Source organism: Somniosus microcephalus, chromosome 2, assembly GCF_052327205.1.
Source record: "Somniosus microcephalus isolate GS21.2 chromosome 2, FLI_Smic_1.0, whole genome shotgun sequence".
NCBI classification, from domain to species: Eukaryota; Metazoa; Chordata; class Chondrichthyes; order Squaliformes; family Somniosidae; genus Somniosus; species Somniosus microcephalus.
Genome location: NC_140988.1, coordinates 274258739 through 274286422, shown reverse-complemented (window position 1 = coordinate 274286422; position 27684 = coordinate 274258739). Strand labels below are relative to the sequence as shown.

The following is a 27684-nucleotide window of genomic DNA, read 5'->3' as shown; positions in this document are numbered from 1 at the left end:
AAATGTTCAGAATTTATTTTCTAAAATGAGTAAGTTATGACTGAGTGTTGAGTGTAATTTCACATAATTGTTAGGCAGAGTAGTGAGAATAAATAGCCTCAAAACACCATACAATCATGGTGCAATCTAAGTTACTGGATAAATTATTACAAAATAAGCAATGTAGTTCGTCAAGAGAACAAACATTAATGTCCCTTAAAAGCCCAGGCTCTCAGCATGAGTTTAGTTCAAAAGCAGTATTGTGCCAGTTCTTAAACTGGGACTGTTGGCTCAAGCTTGCTTTGTCTTGTCTGCCTAGTATTACAGTGATTGCATGTTGACCTGGATTGGAAACCGCAGTCTTTTTAACCATGAATTGGACATTGTGCTTTAATCAAATTGAGGTTTTATATTCAAGCATAAAGTATGTGAGAACAGTTGTAGCCATGTAACAAAATAATTCATGTTCACAGCAACAAGATAGAGTTTATTTCATGTGAAGGATCTGTGACTGGCAGATCTTTGACAATTACACTATTTACATAAAGCCATTTAGCAACAAAACTGTTGTTAATGAGCTTGTTAACTGGTTCTAGTGTTTTGACAGCTAACCCAGTGTGTCAATCAATACAATGGCATATTTATGGTTTGATTAATATTTTCTCAACAGAACTGCTATTTATCAATAAATTGTGAAACCTATTCAATAAATTAGTTGATGAGGGATCTGTCCACCAAAAATGTCTGCTCGTGCGGACAAGCTGCTGAATCACCAAAATGACTTCCTCAGCCAATTGTCAGCTCTCTCCCGTGCGTGACATTGGTGACCAGATGTTGAGAAATTCCAGAATTTTAGTTCATCGTCTGAGGTTTGTTGACAAATGCTGACAAGTCAATAGATTATATGTAAACAGTCTGGGTTATTCTGGACATAAACTATTATCAACTTTCTGTAACTAACTCATGAGTTTCTATTAACTACAGAACATGTAGTTCAACCTGACTGCTCACAGAAGGGAGGAGCTTTTATTGGCATGACTTAATGTCATCCTAAAATCTGTTGATAGCTCTGGTGCACATATTTTTCTATTTATTGCTAATGGGCCCCAGTTGAGTGTTAAAAGGCTAAGTTAACTTCAGACTGGTGGCCAGCCCAGGGAAATTCCTGTCTCCCGCAGTTCAAAGGTTTTGTAAAATAGAAGCTCTCGCATTATGATGAAAACTGTAGTGTATGTACCTTTAAGAGAGAACTACCTTTTGCAGCTCCTGTATAACTGTAGTACCAGCAGTGACCACACCTGTATATAAGCCTTGAGCATGCCTCTGTACTGTTAGTCTTTAGACTACCCCTCCTCCAGTAAACACCTGTTGATTGTTAACTTACAGCCTCGTCTAGTTATTGGAAAACATCATACTTTAAGAATCACGGATTCAACAGTGGCGACGAGGTCGATTCGAATCTACCTGCAACTCTGCATTTCCTTTCAAGGATTCGCTCCGGGAGGACGGTGGAAGAAAGTCGAGGCCAGAAGCACGGGCGTCGACCACGAGCAACCACCCAGTCATCCGGCAGAGAGTGAACATCGCAGGGAAGGCTGTTGAGAGCTGGGCTTGGTTCTCCAGCCACGACGATCCAGCAACAGACTGGCAACAGGTACAGCACAGACCCTTCCCAGACAGTGGCGGCTGGAGCCGACCGATGGCACAGAAAAGGCCGAGCAGCGTCGACGGGGTAAGAGAGAGGGTGAAGCGCACAGGGCGCAGCCGGGGGTTGAAAACCGAGCGGCGTCGACGGAAAACAAAAAGAGAAAGAGGGTAAAGCAGCAGCCAGGTTCAGGACTGAGCGGCAGCAACGAGAGAGGCGCAAAGGAGAACGCGCAGAGCACAGCCAGGGCTCAAGGGCTGAACAGCATCCGTGGGGGAAAGAAAAGAAGCGCGGGAGACGCCATTGAGCCGCGGAGAAGAAGGGAGAGCGCGGGAGACACCATTTTAGAAGCCGCAGCGGAGAAGAAGGGCGAACGCGGGAAGAAAGGAAAGCGCAGGAGACGCCATTTTCTGCCAGCGGAGAAGAAGGGAGAGCGCGGGAGATGCCATTTTAGACAGTTTAATCACACCCAGGGATGCCGAAGAGTGGCAGTATCACTGCGGTCGACAATGAAGTCGAAGATTGGGCGACATATGTGGAACGCATTGAGGTGCACTGCAAGGCGAATGAAGTGCCAGATGCTAGGAAAGCACTGGTTTTGTTGAATTCCATGGGTGCAAAAACTTATGGCTTACTGCGAAACCTAATAACCCCAGAGAAGCCAGTGGATAAGAATTTCAAAAGCATAGTGGAAATCCTACAGGACCACTTAAACCCCACACCGCTGCTGATAGCAGAAAGATTTAAGTTCCGCAAAAGGAACCAGCATAAAGACGAAAGTAATGCTGAGTACTTAATGGAACTGCGCAAGCTATCGAAACACTGCCAGTTTGGATTGGGACTAGCAGATACGTTAAGGGACAAGTTTGTGTGTGGGCTTCAAAGTGAAGGAACCCAGAAACAGCTTCTATCAGAAAAGGATCTTACACTGGACAAGGCTTTCAGCATGGCAGTATCACACGAAGCAGCCGCACGGGACGCTGCAGAGATACAACGGAGACCGCAAGAATATGGCACCAATGAAATGTCCTATGGAGCAGGGAAGTGTTATCGCTGCGGCAGAACAACACACGACCAGAAGGATTGTTGGTTCAAGGACCAAGTGTGCAGACAGTGTGGAAAAGCAGGACACATAGCAAGAGTCTGCAGGTCAGGGAAGAAAACCAGCAGCAAGAAATCTCCACAGGAGAAGTACAAAAAGGTACATAAGGTGACGGAGAGTAGTTCAGACAAACAGAAAAGTGATACAAACTCCGGAAGCAAGGAGCTGGGTTGTCTGAAACTACATAAGGTAATCAAAATGGAGGATCACCAGACTATCTGGGTCATGCTCAAGATAGACGGAGTCCAAGTGAAAATGGAATTGGACACAGGATCAGCCCTAACAGTCATAAACCAAAGGGACTACAAGCGGCTATTTTCACATATACCCTTGAAAGCTACAGAGATTGTCTTGAAGACGTACACGGGGCAAAAAGTCTACCCCAAAGGAAAAATAAGGGTGAACGTGATATACAAAGGCCTGGAAATACCCAAAATGGACCTATATGTATTGCCAGATGGAGGACCACCACTACTAGGACGTGAATGGATCCGGAAGATACAATTAGATTGGCATTTCATACAGGCACTGAAGGTTGAGGCCAAAAAGGATGACGACGTCACACCTGGACGACTGTCAAAAATGCTAACTGACGCACAAGAAGTGTTCCAGGAGGGACTCAGAACACTAAAAGGCATAACAGCGATGATTAAAATAGAGCAAAATGCAAGCCCAAAGTTTTATAAGGCCAGACCGGTGCCTTATGCGATCCGACCAGCTGTCGAAGCAGAGCTGGAAGGGTTGGAACGTTCAGGAGTACTGTCCAAAGTAGACTGGAGCGAGTGGGCTACACCCATCGTTCCTGTAATGAAGAGGTCATTGAGTAATATGCCTGGGGAACCAAAGAAGGTCCGCATCTGTGGGGATTTTAAGGTGACAGTGAACCCAGTCCTTCACACGGTACAATATCCACTTCCACGGATTGAGGATATTTTCGCCTCACTATCTGGAGGTAAACGCTTCACCAAAATTGATCTGGCCCAGGCGTACCTGCAAATGGAGGTAGAAGAAGCCTCGAAACAATGCCTCACGATCAAGACTCATAAAGGTCTCACCAATACAACCGGCTGGTGTTCGGGGTAGCATCGGCTCCGGCTATTTGGCAAAGGGCAATGGATCAAGTCCTGCAAGGGATTCCAGGGACCCAGTGTTATTTGGACGACATCCTGGTCACGGGCAAAAATGACAGTGATCACCTCGCCAACCTGGAGAAGGTGCTCACTAGATTAAAGGAATATGGGCTACGAGCTAATCGCCACAAGTGCGAGTTTTTCCAGAAGCAGATCTCGTATTTTGGCCACATTATTGATGAAGAGGGGTTACATAAGTCCCCTGAAAAGATTGAGGCAGTAGTCACGGCTCCAGCACCGGAAAATGTGTCACAACTGAGGTCGTTCCTCGGGCTGGTGAACTACTACCATAAGTTCTTACCAGATTTGTCTACAGTATTACACCTACTGAACACCCTACTGCAAACGGGGGTACCATGAAAGTGGAATGACGAATGTAAATGAGCTTTCCAGAAGTGCAAAGAATTGATCACATCAAAAGAGGTGTTGGCCCATTTCAACCCAGCACTACCAATTCGGTTGGCATGTGATGCATCACCCTATGGTATTGGAGCGGTGCTGTCGCACAAATTCCCAGACGGGTTGGAGAGGCCAGTAGCCTTTGCGTCTCGGTCACTAACCTCAGCCGAGCGCAACTATGCCCAGATCGACAGGGAGGCCCTCAGCCTAGTATGGGGAGTAAAAAAATTCAACCACTATCTGCATGGGCAGAAGTTCACCTTGCTGACTAACCACCAACCACTTGTCTCCATCTTTAATCCAAAGAAGGGCGTTCCGGTGATGACTGCACAACGGCTACAAAGATGGTCCCTTTTTCTAGGGGCGAACCAATATGAAATAGAGTATGAGGGCACGAAACAGCATGGAAACGCTGATGGGCTATCACACCTGCCACTGCCTACTGTGGAGGAAGCACCAGCAGTAGACCCTATCGAAATATTTTATTCGTCGATAATTGAACGATTGCCAGTAACTAACACGGATATAGAGGAGACCCGCAATGATCCGACACTGTCTCGGGTATATGATTTGATGGTGAAGGGATGGCCAACACATGGCGACTCACTGTTGCCAGCATTCTCATCCAGAAGAGAACAGCTGTCAGTATGCCAGGGGACAGTGATGTGTAGATCCCGAGTGGTAATTCCACCCAAGTTAAGGGAGAGAGTGCTCAATGAGCTTCACGAAGGCCATCTGGGAGGGGTGAAAATGAAAAGCCTTGCTAGGGCTTACGTGTGGTGGCTGGGGATCGACCTAACAAAGAGCTGCTCAGAATGCCAGAAGGTCCAAAATGCACCACCACATGCCCCTCTACACCCATGGGAGTGGCCCTCCTCTCCATGGCAACAGGTGCATATTGATTTTGCTGGTCCATTCATGGACTCAATGTTCTTAATAGCAGTGGATGCGCACTCGAAATGGTCTGAGGTGATCAAAATGTCCTCAACCACTACAGAGAAAACGATAGCAGTCCTACGGACCATATTTGCTAGGAACGGCTTGCCAGAGCAGATTTGCTCTGATAACGGACCACAGTTTGTGTCCGAAGAGTTTCGGAAATTTATGAGAAGGAATGGGGTAAGGCATTACACATCCGCCCCGTATCATCCAGCCACAAATGGATTGGCTGAGAGGTTCGTACAAGCCTTTAAAAAGGCGATAAGGGCCATGTGCGATGATGAAATTCCACTACAGCATAAGGTGGACAATTTCCTGTTAGCCTACAGAAATGCGACACATGCAGTTACCAACCAGACCCTGGCCATGATGTTCTTTAACCGAAGGTTGAGATCTCATCTGGATTTGCTCAGACCAAATGTGCAAAGAAATGTTGAGGATAAGCAATTCCAGCACATCAATGAAAAGCTGACAAGGAGCTTCAATGTAGGACAACCAGTCTTGGCCCGTGACTACCGAACAGAGAAATGGCAACCCGGAACGATATGCACATGGCAGGGGCCATTAATGTATACAGTGGATGTCGGGGAGAACATTGTGAGACACCACGTCGACCAGATCCTAGCGTCACAGGAACGAGTCAACCCCATGTCTCGCGTACCTGGGGATGAACCCGACATACCGGTAGCATCTACCTCAGAAACAGTAGCAGCGGAACCTGATTAACTAACCGACGGAAGGGGGCCAGAATCGCCTCCGCACCAAGAACAAGAACCTCAGGAAAGGCGCTATCCAGAAAGGATCAGGAAGCCGCCCCAAAGACTGAATCTATAAATGGACTATTTCAGTTTAATGTGCATGTTAAAGTGTTAATTGTTATTTGAATGTTATGGGTACTGTTAATCTAAAAGGGGAGGAATTGTAGTGTATGTACCTTTAAGAGAGAACTACTTTTGCAGCTCCTGTATACTGTAGTACCGGCAGTGACCACACCTGTATATAAGCCTTGTGCATGCCTTTGTACTGTTAGTCTTTAGACTACCCTCCTCCAGTAAACACCTGTTGATTGTTAATTTACAGTCTCCGTCTAGTTATTGGAAAACATCATACTTTAAGAATCACGGATTCAACAAAAACAATTGCAGTAATAATGCTAGTCTAATATCAGAACTAATTATTAACATTAAAGACACAATTAGTGCTCAACATGTGATCTACTTTCCCTCCTGCACAAGTAAACTCATCTGCGGCGTGATGATCTTTCAAATTTGTGTTTATTGACAAATGTGGTCACAATAGATAAAGAGCAGTCAACAGAGACTCTCAACAACTATGCACCCAATTTCAGGATCTGACCGCCATAAGTATATTTAATATGATTTTCTATTATAGTTCTTGAATACAGCACAATGATAGACGCTGCACGGCGTGTCTCCAGAGGACTCTTTAATGAAACACGTGAGAGAAATATCCAAGGAAATATCACCCTACCCTTCTATAGCTGCGCTGAACACATCTTCTACATGTTGGCAAGTAAATCATACTTTGCTTTTACAGACCTGGCAAAATCTTTCCCAATGATCAGTAGATAACTAACCCTGAGTATGATACTGAGCTCCGATTCAGGTTCAATACCACGTCTTGTACTGAGTTAATAGCTTTCAAATGAGGTAGGGTTGAGACCATTATCACTGGCCTTAGTGTTTCCAGGCTAGCAAGGGCAAAACTCTGCCAGGCATCTTGTTCCTCATCACTGTCTGGGTGAGGACAGGTTTCGGTTTCATCTTCTGATCAGAAGGTTTCGTGTTGAGCTTCATTTCAGGTTTGAACTCTGAATCTAGGCTGAAACAAACTCCAGTGCATCAATGAAGGAGTGCATTATTGTTGGAGATGCTGTCCTTCAGATGAATTGTTAAACTGAGGTTCTGTTTTGCCTGTTCTATTGGTTCAGGTGGATGTTAAAGCTCCCATGGAACTATTTAAAGAAGAGCAGTGAATTGCTGTAGGCTGTACATGAAGAGTGGTCACTTGAGCTAGAAATTGGAGAGCTACCAACAGTCATGAAACCATACCACCCAACCTTGTGGTTATATAGTAGGTTATACAATGAATCACTTTTTGAGTGCAGCGAATGTTATGTAAGCAAAATAACAGCCATTTTACTTCAACAATGTCCCACATGCAGCAATGTAATGTAAGACAGTTATATTTTTTCAATAGTGTTGTTTGAGGGAAGAAAATTTGCTACAGCAATTCACTGCTCTTTAAATAGTCCCATGGGAGCTTTAACATCCATCTGAACCAATAGAACAAGCAAAACAGAACCTTAGTTTAACAATTCATCTGAAGGGCAACATCTCCAACAATAATGTACTCCTTCATTGATGCACTGAAGTTTGTTTCAGCCTAGATTCAGAGTTCATACCCTGAAATGAAGCTCAACACAAGACCCTCTGATCAGAAGATGAAACAGCGACCAACTGGCCCAAGCTGACATAGCTCAGTGAGTTAATCCAGTGAGTGACTTTACAGGCCAGGAATGGTTTGATCCCCAATTGATTATGAGTTAGTTGAGCTCATCCAAAGTGGTAGCAGACAGTGCTACAATTGGCCTGAGCTAGGAGATAAAAAATTGCCAGGATTCCCGTAACTATCCAGCAGCCCCTCCTCCTGCAAATGCACGTGTGGATCGCAGGTAGGGATAGGATTGGACTTGACTATAATGCCGCTATATTAATGAATAGCCTAACAGTGCTCATGGCCAAAGCTTGTACATGAGTGTGAGGCCCCAGAGGATGCCCAGTGCCTGAAAACCCCAGCAAGGAATCAACGACTTCAGTAGAGAAGGTAGGGTAAAAACTTTAATAAGATTATCTAAAAGTCCCTCCTAACAATTTCCATGATTATAGCTCTGGAAGACATATTTATTTACAAATTATTAATTTCTGCATTGGAATCAGAACATTTATTTTTGACAAAGTATTGATCCACACAAATGTACTGAACAGTCAGTGAGGTAGCACATTGTCCTTTTACTTCTGGGGTTTGGAATGCAGCCCAGACAGATGGGATAGTAATTTCTCTCTGAGATGGCTACAAGGATCCTAAATGAAATGAATCCTGTTTCTCTCACCCACGGTCCTAATCGGCACAAAACTTACCAAAAGATGCCATCATGGTGTAGGAAGTGAACATATTCATATTGGTGCAGCAGGGATTGCAGTCCTGAGATCAGAATCAACCCAAAATTATTGGAGTAGAGTATGAGGAGATGTACATCTAACTCATGCTAAGAACTGTTTCCAAAAGTGGAAAATTACTTCATTCTCCAATACTGATCTCTCTCAAGTTGATGTGCACAGCACCCACCGCACCGCCCCCCCCCGCAACTCAGAAAGAGATGTAAATACACAGACCAACACCAGAACTGAGAATGTTAATGGGGACATCACCCTAGTAAAGGTTCTTGCAAGGTGCATTACCATGTTTGTATATAGAGGATGCATAATGGCACAATCAGAAACAAAATATTTGACATTACAAATTTCTGCTTTTAATCCTTGTTTAAGTCAAAAATATACCATGAATACAAAATTCCCTTTTAAAATAAAAATACAATATTAAACTTGAAACATTTAATGTGACAGCAAAATTGCAGTAGTATCTCTCTGAGCATTTCCGAGTATAGGGAGAACCCTCCTTTAAACTCATTGATGCTTTATTTCTCATCCTTCAGGAAATGCGATTGTCTTTTGCTCAAATTGCATCAGCTGTAGTAAACTGAAGTTCGGTTATATAGATCAGTTTTTCTGCCAAATGCATTGCACAAATCTGTTCTGTACAAAGGATTATTTAAAGTTATAAAGGTTAATTAAATGCTTATTGCAACTGATTACAATAATTTCATATAAAACAGAAATACTCACCAAATCAGGCAGCATCTGTGGAGGGAGAAACAGAGTTAATGGCCCCGATGTTTACTGGGGCGGGTTGCGTAAGCAAGGAGGAGACGTTTTGGTCGGGGCTGTGGAGTTTAACTCCATAGCATGCATCTTTTTTTTAAAAACAGGATCCCCGCCCGGAAGCCAGCCTGATTGATAGGCTTGGCTCCCTGGCGGACAGGGAACACACTGGAGGAGGCCGCAGCCCAGGTGCAGGTAGGGAGTCTGCTGCTGCGTTAGTGGGAGCGTGGGGAAGCTGATTCCGGGGGCGGGGGGAGGCGATCCCTGGGGGCGTCTGATCCCGGGGTGGGGTCTTTGGATGGGGGGGGTGGGGGGAGGTCTGATGGCAGGGAAGAAGGTGCGCTTGTGGGGCCGGGGAGAAGCACTCCTGCTGCTCCTGGCCCACAAGCAGTGCTGTAAAGGCACTTACCTAGCCCACACTGCAGTCCTCGCCTCCCATTATCTGCCGGTTTTCTCGAAGCCTGGGAAACCTGGCCAGTCAGGGTTAAACCTGGAAGACTGGTTAAATCTGAGGCACGCAGCCTCATTATAATATTTAAATGGCCAAACCGCCTCTCGGGAGAAGGTTGGTTACCCACCCCCTGTCCTGCCTCCGTTAAACCCAGAAGTGGGTGGATTGGGGTTAGGTTTGATATTTAAAATTTTTTACAACTCACCCGGCCCAAACCCACCTGTTTTTGGCCGTTAAAATTATACCCAATGTTTCAGGTCATTGACCTTTTGTCAGAACTGTCTTTCTTCAGACAGTTACGGGTCGATTTTCATTGACCCGTGGAGTCGGGATTGGAGGCGTGCGGGGGTTAAAGTCCCGAATTCGGGGGTCCCGACACCATCCCACCCCCAACCTGCCTCCATGTAAGTTTCAAAGGAGGCAGGTACCCGCCCCGCACTGGGACCCGCCGACCCGAGGCGGGAAGGGATTAGTGCCAATTAACTGCCTGTTAACAGGTAGTTAACAGGCAGTTTTTCGCCTAATCCCTATTTTAAAGCTTGAAATGGGGGATTCCCGACGGCTCCAAACCACGCCAAGTTAGAGTCGTCGGGCCGTCGGGTTGAAGGACTTGGAGGGGTCGAGATGTCGGTGTTCAGGTGAGTGATGGGTGCATGAGTGCAAAGGTAAGTGTGTTTGGTGTGTCTAAAGTGTGTAAAGAAGTTTAAATTACCTGTACTTACCTTTACAGCCTTCCTTCCTCTAGGTTTCTGGAGTCCATCATCTAACCGGCACAGAAAGCAGAATGGCTGCGATCTGTCAAAAGTGACAGCCTGCAGGTTTCTGTGCCAGTGAGATTTTTAACTGAGTCTGTGTAGAAGGACTCAGGTTAGAAGTAAGACTGTCAGTGTTTGACGCTTCAAACAGCTGTGAAACGCTGATATTTCATCTGTCAAATCGTCTTGACAGATGAAATTTCAGTCTGTGATGTCACCTGTTGCCGGGTGGCCCTTAATTGGCCTGCTGAGCCCACTGGGCGGGCTCAACAAGGTCAATCAAGTTAAAATCCCATGGATTGGCCACATCTCGATGGAGGCGGGACTACAACCCTGAAAGTTGTAGTCCCGCCTCCTTCCCGACTTCTGAATGAAAATCACCCCCTTAATGTCCACTGTATGACTATACTTTATAACAGCTCTTGTTTGTTCTTGTTTTTTGTACACAACCATTCTTTTTCACTGCTTCTTGTTTCTGACTGATCAATGTATGTGACCGATACATGTGTGTCACTACTCTGTGACTCCGTTATATGTGACTGCTCCTTGCGTGTGACTGCCCATCCTCAAATGTGACCATTGTTTGTCTCTGGATACTTTTCAGGATGCTCCAGATTTTCTAAATCCTGTGGAGATTTTGGTGAAGTTTGCTCTGTTGAATCCAGAGGAAGGACCAGTTTTAGATGCTGACCTACCAAATGAAAAGAAAGCTTTGGTAATTTAATATTTGTATAATCCATTTGATATATTGTTTTAAAGTCACAAGTATTTGCTATTCAAAATATATTTTATTAAAAAAATGTGGGCCTGATATTCCATCTGCAGTGCCTGGGAACAATCATTTCAGGCAAACTGCAAAAGAAAAGGGACCATTACAGCCACCTCCTTTATGCTGTCCCAGGATTTCCAGCACCTTCCCAGTGTTGGAATGTAAATAAGGTGGGAGGAATCATTCCCAGTCCTACCACCTCACTTTTGTCTCCGAACAACCATGGGGCACCCACATCCAGTGGGTCTCGCTGGGCCTTGTGTCAGGACTCCTTTAGACTGGAGGGGCTGAGGGACCCAGGTGAAAAGGTGAAGAGAATCCGAAAGCAACATTTTAGGGAACCAGTGTACCTTTGGCATTGGGGCCTTCTTGCTGATGTTCTCATGAGGTCAGCAGTCAAGCCTGTAGCCACGCCCCTGATCCTACTCCAGCTATGTTGGGGGGCGGCCCTGTGCGGGGGGTGAGGGGGAGGGGGAGGGGAGTGGGGGTGGGTGGTGAAACCCACCAAATTCAGGTGCATTGCAGCCTGGACACTCAGGGGAATTTTTCGGGGGGGGGTTCAATGGGCACGTTTGGTGGCGGGTCAGGTGGGAATTTTTTTTTGACAGCGGATCGGGAACCCGCCGCCATGCGACTTTCCCAGATGCTGAGTCTGTCAATGCTGAACAGACCCGACACGCAGTGGCGAGGGAGGCAATTTAGGTCATTATGACCTTGTTAAGAGCCACTTAAAAAGTATTTTGAGCTCACCTTTAAATTTTACGAGGTCGCCCATGGGGTTTATGCTGCTCGGGGATCACGTCAGGCAAGCAGGTCTGGAGTTGTGTTACCATGAAATCATCTCTTTACTTGACAGCTGCAAATGTGCTATAAAAGCTACCATCTCACAGCTGTTCACTTTCCAAGCTCAGAAGCTGTTGCTTACTGCATTTGGAAGATAGATTGAGCTTTATGCAGGTTTCAAGTGTTTGGAGTAAACTCTGTATCCAGTGTAGCCTCATTGGAACCATCTCTCTCACCATTGACAGATCGCTTCTGTCATCTCAAGTTCACCTGCCATCTGTTACATCAGCATTAGTGCCCTTGAAACTATCTTACCTTGGTCCTCAGAATCGCACCACGATCAGCACCAACAGCAATGGGAAACATTTAAATCAGTGTTCAACAGCGTGCAGGAACAATATATTTCGCTAAAAGGAAAGAACAAAAAACACTAATGAGACTCCATAAAGTCATAAGGGAACAATTGAGGTTAAGGAAAGAGGCATATATTAAGTACATGGACAGCAGGGGAGTGTATGATAAGGGAGAATACGAAGAATACGAATATTAGGAGAGAAGTCAAAAAAACAATTAGGAAGGCAAAGAGGAACTATGAAATCAAGCTATCAAGGAACATAAAACAAAATAGTAAAATATTTTACAGGCATATCAATAAAAAAAGGAATGTTGGGATTGGATATTAAGGAATAGGACCATTAAGGGATAGATACCACAGGTAATGATAGAGAGATGGCAGAAATATTAAATAATTATTTTGCTTCAGTATTTACCAGGGAGGTAGAAAAGGTGGACATGACATTGGATGATGAGATTAGTAATGAGAAATGCATTTAAAGTAAAAAGAGGGGATATATTAAATAAAAAAATCAAACTCAAAGAGGATGAAACCCCTGGTCCGGATGTATTGCGTCCATGCATTTTAAAAGAATCTAGGGAAGAGATAGCAGAGGCATTACTACACATATATATAATAATTCAGTAGAAAAAAGTGTTATGCCAGAAGACTGGCAGATAACTAACATAATACCTATATTCAAGAAGGGGGATAGAACATGTCTAGGGAATTATAGACCAGTCAGCTTAACATTGGTGGTAGGAAAAATAATGGAATCCCTACTAAAGGAGAAAATAAAAGAACATCTAGAAACCCAGAATATAATAAGGAATAGTCAGCATGGATTTCAAAAGGGAAAATCTTGCTTGACCAACCTCATTGAATTTTTTGAAGAGGTAACAGAGAGCAGATAATGGTAATGCAGTAGATGTAATTTATCTAGATTTTCAAAAGGCCCTCGATAAGGTACCCCATAATAGACTGATGAACAAGGTCAGAAAATGCCCGTTATCACTCCTTGCAACCTCACAGAAATGTTGAGCTAAATTTCCATGTTCACCACATAACCGGTAAGCTGATGGAGTGGATTACTCACCTATGATAGAATCAATTCTCATTGAAATGAATGGAATGAAAATCGGGTGGTATCTATAGTGGGCAGGCAACTCTCCAGATTATTACCCCTGTAGTGAAGACGGAAGTTTACCCCTTTATGTTTTGAGTTTGATCATCAACAATGGGATGTACGGTTGCACTGAATCAGCAGGGATGAGCATCCTTTACAGTTTGGATAATGATCTGGCGTCACTGATGATTTTAAAATTGGATAGTATTATTTATGTTATAGTACTAGCACTAACATTGGATGCTAGCATTATTAGTGCTGACATTGGAATACTAATGGTATTAATATTTTCAGCACAGGCATGATGGGCCAAATGGCCTCCTTCTGTGCTGTATGATTCTATGATTTTACATAGTATGATATTAGACAGTAGTATTGCCGTACTTCACAATGGTTCGCTATCACTATCCATAACTGTAAAGGATGCTGATCCCTGCCAGTTCAGTGGAACTGCTCATTGATCGAGCTGATTCCTGATGTCAACAGATTTTCTTTTCAGCAACTATCAGCCTCAAAACATGAAGATAAATTTTCCACTTGTGAACTCCCTTGCCTATGGGAGTATATATCAGGAAATTACATATACTCAAACCGAAATTTTTCACGCATTAATTTTTAAGAAAGAACTTGTGTTTATACAGCAAACTTCACAACCTCAGGATGTCCTAAAGCTCTTCAAAACCAACTACTGTTGAAATGTAGTCACTTTTTTTTTAGGAAAATGTGGCAGTGAATTTGTGTATAGCAAGGTCCCACAAATAGCAATGAGTTAATCTGTTTTAGTGATGTTGGTTGAGGAATAAATGTTGACCAGGATGCAGGGAGAACACCCTTGCTGCTCTTCAAATACTGCCATGGGATCTTTTACATTCACCTGAACAGGCAGGCAGACCTTGGGTTAACATAGAGTATGAGAGTAAGCTTGCAAGGGAACATAAAAACTGACTGTAAAAGCTTCTGTAGATATGTGAAGAGAAAAAGATTGGTGAAGTCAAGCGTAGGTCCCTTGCAGTCAGAATCAGGGAAATTTATCAATGGGAACAAAGAAATGGCTGACCAATTAAATACATACTTTGGTTCTGTCTTCACAAAGGAGGACACAAAAAACCTCCCAGAGATGTCGTGGAACATAGGGTCTAATGAGGGAGGAACTGAAAGAAATCAGTATTTGTAGGGAAATGGTGTTAGGGAAATTGATGGGATTGAAGGCCGATAAATCCCCAGGGCCTGATAATCTACATCCTAGGATACTTAAGGAAGTGGCCCTAGAAATAGTAGATGCATTACAGGTCATCTTCCAAAATTCTATAGACTCTGGCACAGTTCCCATGGATTGGAGGGTAGCTAATGTTAACCCACTATTCAAAAAGGTGGTAGAGAGAAAACGGGGAATTATAGACCGGTAACTCTGACATCGGTAGTGAGAAAAATGCTAGAGTCCATTATAAAAGATGTAACAGCAGAGCACTTGGAAAACAGTGACAGGATCGGACAAAGTCAACATGGATTTACAAAAGGTAAATCGTGCTTGACTAATCTACTGGAATTTTTTGAGGATGTAACTGGTAAAATAGATAAGGGAGAACCAGTGGATGTGGTGTATTTGGACTTTCAGAAGGCTTTCGATAAGGTCCCGCATAAGAGATTAGCGTGTAAAGTTAAGGCACATAGGATTGGGGGCAAGGTACTGACTTGGATAGAGAACTGGTTGGCAGACAGGAAGCAACGAGTTGGAATAAACGGGTCTTTTTCCGAGTGGCAGGCAGTGATCGGTCCTAGGACCCCAGCTATTCACAATATATATTAATGATCTAGACGAGGGAACTAGATGTAATATCTCCAAGTTTGCAGATGACACAAAGCTGGGTGGGCGTGTGTGCTGTGAGGAGGATGCCGAGAAACTCCAGTATGATTTGGACAGGTTAGGTGATTGGGCAGATGCATGGCAGATGCAGTATAATGTGGATAAATGCGAGGTTATCCACTTTGGTGAAAAAACAGGAAGGCAGATTATTATCTGAGCGGCAATAGATTGGGAGAAGGGGAAGTGCAACGAGACCTGGGTGTCCTTGTGCACCAGTCGCTGAAGGTAAACATGCAGGTGCAGCAGGTGGTTAAGAAGGCAAATGGTATGTTGGCCTTCGTAGCGAGAGGGTTCGAGTACAGGAACAAGGATGTCTTGCTGCAGTTGTACAGGGCCTCGGTGAGACCACACCTTGAGTATTGTGTGCAGTTTTGGTCGTCTTATCTGAGGAAGGATGTTCTTGCCATGAAGGGAGTGCAGCGAAGATTCACCAGACTGATACCTGGGATGGCAGGAATGACGTATGAGGAGAGATTGGGTCGATTGGGCTTATACTCGCTGGAGTTTAGAAGAATGAGAGGGGATCTCATTGAAACTTTGTAGGGGGTTGGCGTGTGCCCAGTCAGCTGTCCCCCTGACTGTCTCTGAGCGGTTCAAATCGCTCCCACACCCCTGGGTTCTAGACACCGGACTTAGGTACAGGCGGCGATACAGAATTAGAGTAGACAACTGGTTTGGTACAAGAAAACCGTAATTATTAAAGGCACAACAATATTACAACACTGTAAATTACTAGAATAATTAAAGGCATATAAAAGTACACTCGGTTGGGAATGGGGAACACACGGCACAACGAGGGAACAATCACATTAATAATCCCCCTACCCTTGTCCCACCCACAATACCTAACTAGATTGAGCTAAGAGGTGCCAGGGGTTTATGCTCACCAATGGTGTTTCCTTGACTGTTCGAAACCTGTCGATTAAGCCGGTTGCAGTTTTAGGGTTCATTCTTTGTGTCCTCTGGGGCCTGCCATCCCCACGTGGTCTCAGTCTTGGGAACTGCGAAGGTCCCTCAGTTGGGTTGAGTCCACTGATGCGGTAAGGGCGGTTATGGATTTGTCCAGTAAGACCCTTTATTTTGGCAGAAATAGGGACAGTAAAGTCTTTTGTTGGATACCTTAGGTTGTAGACTGGAAACTTCGGGTTTTGTTGTTCTTGTGGTGGGTTGGTCGTCGAGTTTCGTTGCGGCTGGGGCTCGGTTAGTGGTCTTCGGTGTAGGCTTGGTCTTTTGCGGCCTAGTTGTCTTCGGCTGAGCCTGCCCCACCATGCTGTGATGTTGATCTTGCTGTTTGGCTCCATTCCTCACACCGTGCCCCGATGGCTGGCCCTCGATTTTGTTGTTTGGCTCCGTTCCTCACACCGTGCCCCAATGGCTTGCCTTCTTCTGCTGCGCGTTTGGCCCCCGGTGTTATGGTGGGCGTCCTCGGTGTCAGAGTGGGACGAGAAGCGAAGAGAAGAGAGGTGCCGAGAGCTTGGCTACCGGTGGGCCTACAATTATACAGGTTCTTCCTCCCTTATCTGCGCGCCAAATCAGGTCTAGTTCTTTGTTTAATTTTGGCGGGCTCGTCTAAAGTGATTACAGTCATTCACTTTAACTGCTTTTGGGGCGGTTATATCCTTGCTTAACGGCTTCAATATCCTGGCCGTTTGTCATTTATGAAGTTTAATCGTCTTTCCTGGCTTGGTAGCTACTTTGAGCTGTCACTGATTATTTATGCAGAAAGTTAATGGCCTCAAGATTAGGTCTATCCTGAGTTGATCTGTTTCAAGATGAAGAACGCATATTCTGTGTTTACCTAGCTGTCTGGCTTTAGAAATGACAAAGTCTTTCACAGATCCATGCATGTCAGGTTTCTTTTCACAGCTTTGAATGGGCCTACTTTTGTAGGGCCTTGCTTTTTAAAATCCTGCAGGCTTCTGACACGAAGTTTCAGAAGCCATTTTCTTTTGGGTATCCTTTTTAATAACTTGTCCAAAATCAGGGCCCCTTTCTTAGCAACTTTTGGAGAATGTGGGAATTTTGAGAACCCTACAACTTATAAAATTCTAACAGGACTAGACAGACTAGATGCAGGAAAGCTGTTCCCGATGGCGGGGGAGTCCAGAACCAGGGGTCACAGTCTAAGGATAAGGGGTAAGCCATTTAGGACAGAAATGAGGAGGAATTTCTTCACCCAGAGAGTGGTGAACCTGTGGAATTCTCTACCACAGAAGGCAGTTGAGGCCAATTCATTAAATATATTCAAGAAGGAGTTAGATATATTTCTTAAGGCTAAAGTGATCAAGGGGTATGGGGAGAAGGCAGGGACAGGGTACTGAATTTGGATGATCTCATTAAATGGCGGAACAGGCTTGAGGGGCCGAATGGCCTACTCCTGCTCCTATCTTCCATGTTTCTATTCTGAAAGACAGCGCACCTGAAAATGCAACACTTCTTTCGTACTGCACTGAAGTGTCAGCTGAGAATATGCTGAAGTCCTGGAGTGGGCCTTGAGCCTACAATCTTATTTCAGTGGAACTGCGCAAAGACAGAGCCTATTGTACATGGCCATTTTTTGTCCATTAATTTTACTGCATGTAAAATCATTAATTGGATACATGCGATTTTTTCATAAACTTCCATCGGGCAAGACACTTCGCTGGGAGCACTCAAACAGAACTTTAAGCTGTAGCCTCCGTTAAGCTGGTGGAGCAGATTAGAGGCAATATTTCTCTGATTAGTTAGAGAGTATTGAAAAGGACTTTTGTGGAATAACTAAAATCTAAGTATTTCATGTTGAAATGCCGCCTCTCTTGTTCATAAGAACATAAGAATTAGGGGCAGGAGTATGTCATTCGGCCCTTCGAGCCTGCTCCGCCATTCAATAAGATCATGGCTGATCTACTACCTCAACTCCACTTTCCCGCCCTATTCCCATATCCCTTGATTCCCTTAGTGCCCAAAAATCTATCGATCTCTGTCTTGAATATACTCAACGACTGGACATCCACAGCCCTCTCGGGTAGAGAATTCCAAAGATTTATAACCCTCTGAGTGAAGGAATTTCTTCTCATCTCAGTCCTAAATGGCCGACCCCTTATTCTGAGACTGTGACCCCTGGTTCTAGACTCCCCAGCCAGGGGAAACATCCTCCCAGCATCTACCCTGTCAAGCCCCTTAATAATTTTAGATGTTTCAATGAGATCACCTCTCATTCTCCTAAACTCTGGGGAATATAGGCCTAGTCTACTCAAGCTCTCCTCATAGGGCAATCTCCTCATCCCAGGAATCAGTGTAGTGAACCTTTGTTGCACTCCCTCTATGGCAAGTATATCCTTCCTTAGGTAAGGAGACCAAAACTATACACAGTACTCCAGGTGTGGTCTCACCAAGGCCTATATAATTGGAGTAAGACTTCTTTACTCTTATACTCCAATCCCTTTGTAATAAAGGCTAACATACCATTTGCTTTCCTAATTGCTTGCTCCACCTGCATGTTAACTTTCTGTAATTAGTGTACAAAGACATCCAGGTCCCTCTGAACACCAACATTGCCCAGACTTTCATCTTTTAAAAAATATTCTGCTTTTCTATTTGTCCTACGAAAGTGGATAACTTCACATTTCTCCATTTTATATTCCATCTGCCACTTTCTTGCCCACTCACTTAACCTGTCTATATCCCTTTGCAGCCTCTCTGCGTCCTCCTCTTTCCTACCTAGCTTTCTATAATCAGCAAACTTGGTCACCTCATCTAAGTCATTGATATAGATTGTCAATAGCTGAGGCCCAAGTACTGATCCTTGTGGCACCCCACTAGTTACAGCCTGCCAACACAATCAACTTTCTGTTTTCTGTCCGCTAACCAATCCTCAATCCATACTAATCCATGAACTCGCCCTTCACACTATTTCTGCAAATAAGCCTTGCCCAGTCTATATGAAGATTAAAGTCTCCCATGATTACTGTATTACCCTTGTTACAAGCACCTCTAATTTCCTGATTTATACTCTGCCCAACACAACAACCACTGTGAGTGGACCTATAACCTACTCCCACCAGAGTTTTCTGCCCTTGTTGTTTCTTAGCTCCACCCAAACTGATTCTACATCTTGATTTCCTGAGTTAAGATCCTTTCTCTCTACTCTCTTTATCCCATCCTTTACTATCAGGCTTATCCCCTCCCCCCCCTTTTCCATTTTGGACAAAATGTTCCACAATAATACAAAAGCAAAATACTGCAGATGCTGGAAATCTGAAATAAAAACAGAAAATACTGGAAATACTCAGCAGGTCAGGCAGCATCTGTGGAGAGAGAATGTCTGACGAAAGGTCATCGACCTGAAACATTGGGGTCAATTTTCTGGCAGCCGTCGGGCGGCTTTTCATGCGTCCGGGGGCCGAAAATCGCCAAAAAAGCGGGTCAGGACCCCCCCCGCCCCGCCTGATGCCCCGCCCCGTCCGACTTTCGGACCACCGTTTCCCCACGACCCGCTTCAGTCCCGGCCGCCGCTGGCGGGACTGGTTGTCAGCACACTAATGACCAATAATTACCTTGTTGAAGTAGATTTTCTGGGGCCGTTGCGACTTTGGGGCTTTCCCCACATCAAACATGCCTGCGGGGAACCCCGCTGATGAGACCTGGCGTGAAGCTTGCCGGCTTGCTAGCTGTCAGCTGCAGGTCAGTCGGAGAAGCTGCAATTTAAAGGGACAGCACTTGTATGTTGAAGGACCTTGTTCTTGCAGGTTTGGGGTTACTTCTTCAAGGCTTAGGCACAGCTGTGGAAGGTTGGAGCCTCACACACTTCTCCAATGTGATCTCCTGGGAAGCCCCTCTCGCCACCCTCACTCAGCACTTCCTCAGCGGAGGCATCTACGAGAAGCATGTGACGCCTTTTTTTCCTTCCCTTCTTGCCATTAGAGGATCTCCAGCAGCAGAGGCGGCAGCAGCAGAACCAGGAACAGCAGGATCAGCAACAGGAGCACCAGGCTGCTGCTCACTCACCTGAAGCTGCACAGGCCAGAAGGGGCCAGTGCTTGGAAGTGGCTTGAGAGCACCTTGCTGCGCTTTAGGGGGCCATGGGGACTCGTTTCTGCACTGGCAGTCCTACTCAGAAGGACTTCCATGAAGATCTGGTTTCTCTGTTCAACAGATGGCCAACGCTCCTCAAGAGATGTCATTCTCTTATGAGCACTCACCATGTTTTCCGTACCCTGGCGAGTTATCTCCTCCATGGAGGTTGCCAACCTTTCCATGGTGATGCGTTCATGCGCCAATGACTCCACAAAGGCTCTGCTCATGGTCGCTATGGACTCCTCCCTTCGCTCCACACTCGCAGCGACCCTGGAGACAAAACCTGCCAGAGACTCCTGCATCTGTGCATGGAGAACCATCACCTCTTCTCTTGCGGATGGACCCAGAGGCAGAGGGTCGACATGCAGCGCAGCTGAGCTGAGCTGGCAGAGTCCTGCGCCCTCCGACGAGGACTCCACTGCTGTCCCTGTCTCCAGAATCTGCTGAGGCTCACTTGTGAGCTATGAAACACCAGGTGACAACACTACTCTATGTCTCGAAGGTCCCCCCGAGGTGTGAGTGTCTGCGCTGGTGCTGGGTGCGCTTACTTCTGCTGACACTGTGCCCTCAGAGGTTGGAGCTTCCTCTGAGGAGTCTGGCTGCACAGCCTCTTCCTCCTCCACAGTGAGGACGGGGGCTCTGGATGGTTCTGTGGGGGAGTAAAGGAAGGAGTTAGAGGTGTAATGCCAAGGTTCTTCTGGTGACTCCCAGCGAGTTGCCATCTGCTGACACCTACATCCATGCAGCATTGGTCTCAGTGGGAGGCCTCTTCCTCCCTGACCTAGGGAAAAGGACCTCCCTGTGGGCCCTAACCCCATCCAATAATGCCTGCAGTGAAGCCTCGTCGAATTTGAAGGCAGCTCAGGGTCTGGCACTGGCCACAGCTGCTGCAGGCTCCTCTGCCATCCTGTATGGTTCGTTTGGAAGCCTTCAGAGGATGCAGTACTTGCTATGGACCTTGAAAGCACCACAAATGATGACATCATACTGTGGGGATTTCTGACTCAAATTGGACAATTAGCAAGGCTTCCCACATGCTGGGAATTAATTGGCCACTTGAGGGAAAATTGCGTGGAGCTGGCTGACACTTTTTTGTGTGTCAGAAACCCCACATTCGGGGAAACCCGACCATTTCCCACACAAGCCGAAAATCGGGGCCATTAACTCTGTTTCTCTCTCCACAGATGCTGCCTGACCTGCTGAGTATTTCCAGCATTTTCTGTTTTTATTCCACCATAATATTCTTTAAAAACTTTTTTAGACAATAAGTTTGACAGTGTTGTATAACTCCAAAGAAATTACAGTAAAATGTTAACACCTAATATGCACAAACACACATACTGGGCAGTATTTTCCTGTCACGTTATTTTAGTAGTTAAACTAGGTCATTTACGTGCTTGTGAAACAGACTGAATGCATTTTGTAGATAACGCTTTCCCCTACATTATAACAGTGACTGCACTTCAAAAGTATTTTATTGACTGTGTAGCACTTTGGGACATCCTGAGGTCATGAAAGGCACTATATAAATGTAAATCTTTCTTTCTTTAAAGCTGGTCCCGTGTCAGTTAACTTTATGTAATTGCGCATGGCTGTTGCTGTCATCTAGTAGTTAATTTCTATTGTCCTTTGTGCAGCCAAAACATATACTGCTAAATCAAACACACCTAAAATATCAAAAGACTACCTTTTGATTCCTAACACAAGACCTTTATTGTGCAGCCTAGAGACCACGCGTACCGCCGCCAGTGATACACCAGGTTCCTGTAAGGTTGGGATATGGGAACTCCCACCGTTGAAAGTTCCACCCCGTCCTATGCCATTGGCCCCATAAGGATAGGGCAGAAATTAGACCCTCACAAAGCCCGCAGAATCTCTGACATAAGCTGATTTGAAATGTGACAGAATCCATTATCTGTCACAATGAGCTTATTATGAAAGTGCACACCTTTTATATTTACAGAGTACTGACATGTATACATGGATGAACTGAAAAACCTGCAACTGTTGTTCAGATGTAACTGGTCCAAGCAACTTCTCACACCTCAGAACAAGAGTATTTTGCTCACTAAGCAAGTTTCCAATCAGTGTGACTTAGTCTGTTAATATATTTTCTAATGTTGTTGTTATAAATGTGCTCCACCAGGTATCTTTCACAAAGGATTGTGGAGAAGATGAGGAGTGCATCAATGACCTGACACTTACTGCCCAGGCAGACTTGAAGGGTAACAGGTAATTAGGCTTCCAATATAAAATGCTTACACAAATGTCCATTGACATTCATGTTTATTTTAATTACTCTTGATCTCCTCTGTGCATTTTGATGAGGTAATGAAAATCAGGTTTCTTTTATTTCTTAGAAGCCATAGTTTCTTTATGTTTCTCACAAGTCCAACCAATAGCTGTTTCTATTTCCTTTGATTGCTTCACTCTTAGTCCTTCTTCACATATTGACATCCTTAGTCTCGATATCTGCTGACCTCAAAAGCAGCTTCTGCATCGCCTCCATTGAGAAAGCTGCCATCAAGAAGCTCAGTTTCCTCTTTGGTGCCAAACCTTTTTTTTTGCACTCAACAACTCTTAACTCTCTATAAAGCTCAAGTCTGTCCAAGACATGAATACTTTTTCCCATATTTGGAGAAGCTCTTCTTACTGTTATGGACAGGATACAAGTGAAAGTTTGTCATTTGATGGACAATTTCTCTCTCATCTCTAACCTTCAAACTCCCCATCGCTGTCAAAATGTTCTTTTGTCCCTAAATTTTATCAACATTTCTGTGCTTATTACTCCACTGAATTTTTTTTTATTGTTACTCCTAAGCTCCAAATATGCTGTCCTACCTAATCTTCATCTTCTACAATCACTGTGTTGAAATCAAGACCCATTGCACAATCTTTTACTGTTGCAATTATTTCCCAAGGCTGCAAAATTGTGGAACTCCTTGCCTCCCTTGGTTTTTCTATCCTCCTACAATCTTTAGGCTTATAAACCTCAAGCTTAGCATCATCTAATTACTGCTTCTTGATTTATCTCGACTTCACTCCTATGGGTATATTCTTCTGTGGTTACTATTGTAGGCAAAACAGTCAGTGCGAGTATAAACAGGTTTTCTCACATTATGCTCACAATGACATTTTTTTCTCGCATAGCTGAGCTGAAAACAATAAACCCATTATTTTCAAGCATGATGTTATCCTGCACTATGAGCCTTTCCCCTTTGCTTCAGTTTCTCAATGAAAAGCAGCATTTCTTTACCATCTTAAAATGACAATTACTGATCTTAAATTCATGCTTACAGCATGCATCCTTATATCGTCCAACCCGATCAGAAAAAATTCAGTCTGGCGATTAAATTAATAAACCAAAAGGAAAATGCCTACAACTCGAGAATAGCTGTGACCTTCTCTAAAAATATCTATTTCACTGGAGTTGAGGTAAGGGAACACCAGTCTTACTAATAAGTTTTGTGTCTGTACCAATGACTATAGAGGCCCTACTTGCTTTCTTATTGATCCATGATAACTATATGATATTATCTATCACGTGCTTAGCAGGGACCAATTTGATCCAAGACCTACAAGAAAGAAAGCCTCATCTGCCAGTTTTGTTTTGCTGCTAGTAAATTCTCTGACTACTGACAAAAACAAAAGTGGGGGTGTTCGAATGTTGGCTGCATGATTCTACTTCAATTATTGCTTACACTATCAGGACACTGTGCGCCAATGTGTTGCACTCGAATGTAGACCTGATTGATGGTGAGTGAGGAGGCAGAAAAAGAATATGAGTAGGATGGTATTGAGTATATGAACATGTGTGATGTACCTGGCACTTGAGTGAAGGATCTTTTATTCAGATCAGCCATGATCTTATTGAATGGCGGAGCAGGCTCGAGGGGCCAATTGGCCTACTCCTGCTCCTATTTCTTATGTTCTTATGTTATGTTCTTTATTGGAGACCTTTTAAGATGTAATTGCACTATGACTGTTTCAGTGATTAGTTGCACCTTGAACTTGTGAACTGCTGCAGCATGGGCATGCAAGGCAAGTGTTGTAAGAGCTGTAAGGTAGTATTGGGGAAAGGAAACAGTTTGTGACAACAAGTATACTTAGCCCATCTACTTGATATAAGATACTGGTAGATTACCTTATCTTGGCTGCTTTATTCAGGTCAATAAACTCCTTCCTAATTTAGCAGCGTCTCTGGGTAGTGCATATAACATTGATACAGTCACCTCCCTGTGACTTCCCTGTGCACAGGGTACCCTGGAGTGCCAAATAGGGCAATTCTTCTTTCCCCTGTTTCATGTAACAGCACCTCAGCTGCTGTAATTGTAAGCCTGGGCGCTCTTCCATGACACTGCTTGATAAAAGCAATGAAGAGGAGAGTTCTAAATTTGTTTGCCTGCAAAAATGGAGGTTTGCCTTGAATAGCTGCTTTAGTGCTGGGAATCCTTCCCCGAATCTGTGAGCTTCCTTTGACTAGCAGATTACATAACAGGAGCTAGCTGTGAACAAGGGTAAATCCTAGAGCAATCATTGAGGTCAGTCATGCACTACTCAAGCAGATGCAAAATCTACTCCCAGGAAGTCTATAAAGAATGGATTGCTCTGGAGAGTCTCTGTTCTGTGATTTATGCTGTAAAGCTGTTTCAAGCTACTTTAGCTATGCTATGTCACAGAGGGACTGCAACAATCTATTTCTCTTTCAAATCTGCCATCACATGTTGCAGTGTATGCAATGATGGTGATAGTAAGAAGCCACAACTTCAGATATGCACCTGAAAAGTGTGCTGTACAGCCTAGATATTACTTTTGATGAAAGGTGAATGCTTAAGACCGTCATATGATATTCTTGTGTCTGTTCTTTTAGCAGAGGCATTGACCTATTTTTTTAATTCACGGGACATGGGCGTCACTGGCAATGCCAGCATTTATTGCCCATCCCTAATTGCCCTTGAGAAGGTGGTGGTGAGCCGCCTTCTTGAACGCTGCAGTCCGTGTGGTGAAGGTACTCCCACAGTGCTGTTAGGGAGGGAGTTCCAAGATTTTGGCCCAGTGACGATGAAGGAATGACAGTGGGCCAGTAATTCCGGTCCCAATGCGTGAGTACGAATGGTGTACTCACGCGTGGGCCCGTTGGAAGTGCCGGATTTCAGCATGCACAACGCATGCGCGGGAAACCGGCATTTCCTCCAAGGGGTTCAGAGGTCCAATGCGTGCGCACAGGACTTCCTTCTTTTTGACAGGTTTGCGGATGTGCAAGGGCCTGAACTTTTTAGACATATAAAAAGGAGGCGTAAGGAGTGGATTCTTGAAGGTAAGTGGTCTATTATTTAAAATTATTACATTTTTTCCACAGCTTCATTGTTTTTAAGGACTTTACAGTAAGGTAAGTTTATTTTTAGACCCGATTTCATAAAAAAATATTTTTTTCAAAAATTTTATTAATTGTTTAAAATAGTTTTTTAAAGTTATTTATAGTTTATTTAATTATTGGGATGTTTTTTAAATTTTATTTAAAGTTAAACTAGTCTTTTGGGCGCCCGTACTTTTCATGAGTTTGACAGTCTTTACTATCAAACTCATGAATGAAGTTTCCCCTCCCCTGATTGGCTGCAGAGTGCTCACCTGATCCCAGCTGGCACATCGCACTAACTACGCCACTGGATCAGGCAAGCACATCATGCCGACATCTGAACCGGGCCAGTGACAGGAATTCCAAGCAGGCCCGGGCTTCAGATGTCGGCGCGCCGGGTGAGTGCACATCGGGGGCTTGCATGCGCGGCAAGCGCCCGATCCTAATTTCTGGCCCAAGTCAGGATGGTGTGTGACTTAGAGGAGAATTTAAAATAATTAGACTAACATCTGAGTTAAAATAGGTGACAGAGGAATGTCATATAAATCATGATTAATCATTTATCTGTTTATATTGCCAATGGTAATTTCTCAGTTATTTTTCCTGTGGTATAATTGAAAACTCCTTCTGGAGACTATGGTCTAGATTTTTCAATTGCAATGCCGATGGTAACCCAATCATTTTAAATGGCTTAGTATCTGTGTGAAATTGGAGAATCTAGGCAAATAAATCGAATTTGGAATCTTTTTGCACTCTTGAAAGATGGAAAAGTGAAACTCTGTCTTCCAGGAGTGTATTTCACAATATAAGGTTCCTGCTCTTTGAAGAACTCAATTGCGTGTGGGCCTTTGCAGTTAATAGGCAGAAAAGTCTAAATTTTCCATGTCCAGGCCAGCAGTCTCGTCCACTGCCAATGTGTATCAGAAAATCGTCAGCAGCGCACTCATGGCGTGCTAGCTGAAGGTGAGGTCACTGCAAGCCCAGAATTGGAAATTTACTCCATTAGGTCAGCCATGTTATTTTACAAATGCTTAACTCACTGGTACCAAATTTCTCTTGCCACTATTTTAGCAGAAGAATGAAGCTATTAAAAATAAATTTGAAATAAAAATATAAATGCTTCCATTGGAACAGCAGAAAAAAGCAAGTTTTGTACAATAACATTACTCAGTAATTGTTACCCTTTCATCCTCATTTAAAGTAAAGATAGTCTTCAGATAGCCTTTTTTGGTTTGCTCATCGCCGTCTAATTATTGGGACTTCTAGAATGAAGTCAATGGTGGGAATTTTAGCTCCCGGGCGTGAAAGTGGCAGCGGGAGGCCCAGCCAATTTTAACCATAGGGCCTCATTAAAATGCCGCTGGCCAACTTTACACCCAAAACAAAAGGTAAGTCGGAAGGAATTGATGGAAAGTCGGGCACCTGCCAGGCCCAAGGTAAATGTGGTCAGCAGTTTATGAAAGAAGGTGGAGTCCGGGAGAGGGGAGGTGCACACTTCCCTTGTGGGGCCTAAAGGAGCCCTGCTGCTGCTGCTGGCCCTACAAAGGAATATTTTAAACCTGGCTGGAAAGGCCTCTTTGGCCTTCAGACCAGGTTGTATTGGCCGGGACAGCTGCTGCGGGTGCCACACTCTCTTCCGGGTTGAGATGACATCAGGACGCGATTGACATAATAAGACCCCGATTTGCATAATGTATGAGGCTCCTGCCTGACTCACATGGGCACCTCATATACCTGATTAATCAGGCATTCTAAAATTGGAACGGAACGAAAACAAGGTGGGTATTTCACACATTCCATTTTAACCGATCGTCTGCCCAGTTTCCGCAGGACAGGGGGAGTTATTAGGGACTGTAATGTTATCTTAATAACGTAATTACGAGTCTCCCAAGCAGTTGTAGTGGAGTGCCATTTATTCAGTCCTGACTCTGTGTCTCGTACTACAGTACTTCAAGCATGGCCAAGATGGCGTCGGATCCCGCCCCCGGATATGACGTCAGCCGTCAACCAGCTGTCAATCAAACCCCGCTGTCTT

At 44.4% G+C, this 27684-nt stretch overlaps 1 protein-coding gene across 1 annotated transcript in view; it reads left to right on the top strand.

Annotated features, from left to right (window-relative positions):
• Positions 1-27684, top strand: part of itga1 (integrin, alpha 1) — a 296244-nt gene that overhangs the window by 182508 nt on the left and 86052 nt on the right. Inside the window, exons 18-21 of the mRNA XM_085965982.1 lie at positions 6587-6723; positions 10967-11077; positions 22440-22525; positions 23593-23728. Coding sequence (XP_085822108.1) covers positions 6587-6723; positions 10967-11077; positions 22440-22525; positions 23593-23728 — 470 coding nt within the window. The remainder of the gene's footprint in view (positions 1-6586; positions 6724-10966; positions 11078-22439; positions 22526-23592; positions 23729-27684) is intronic.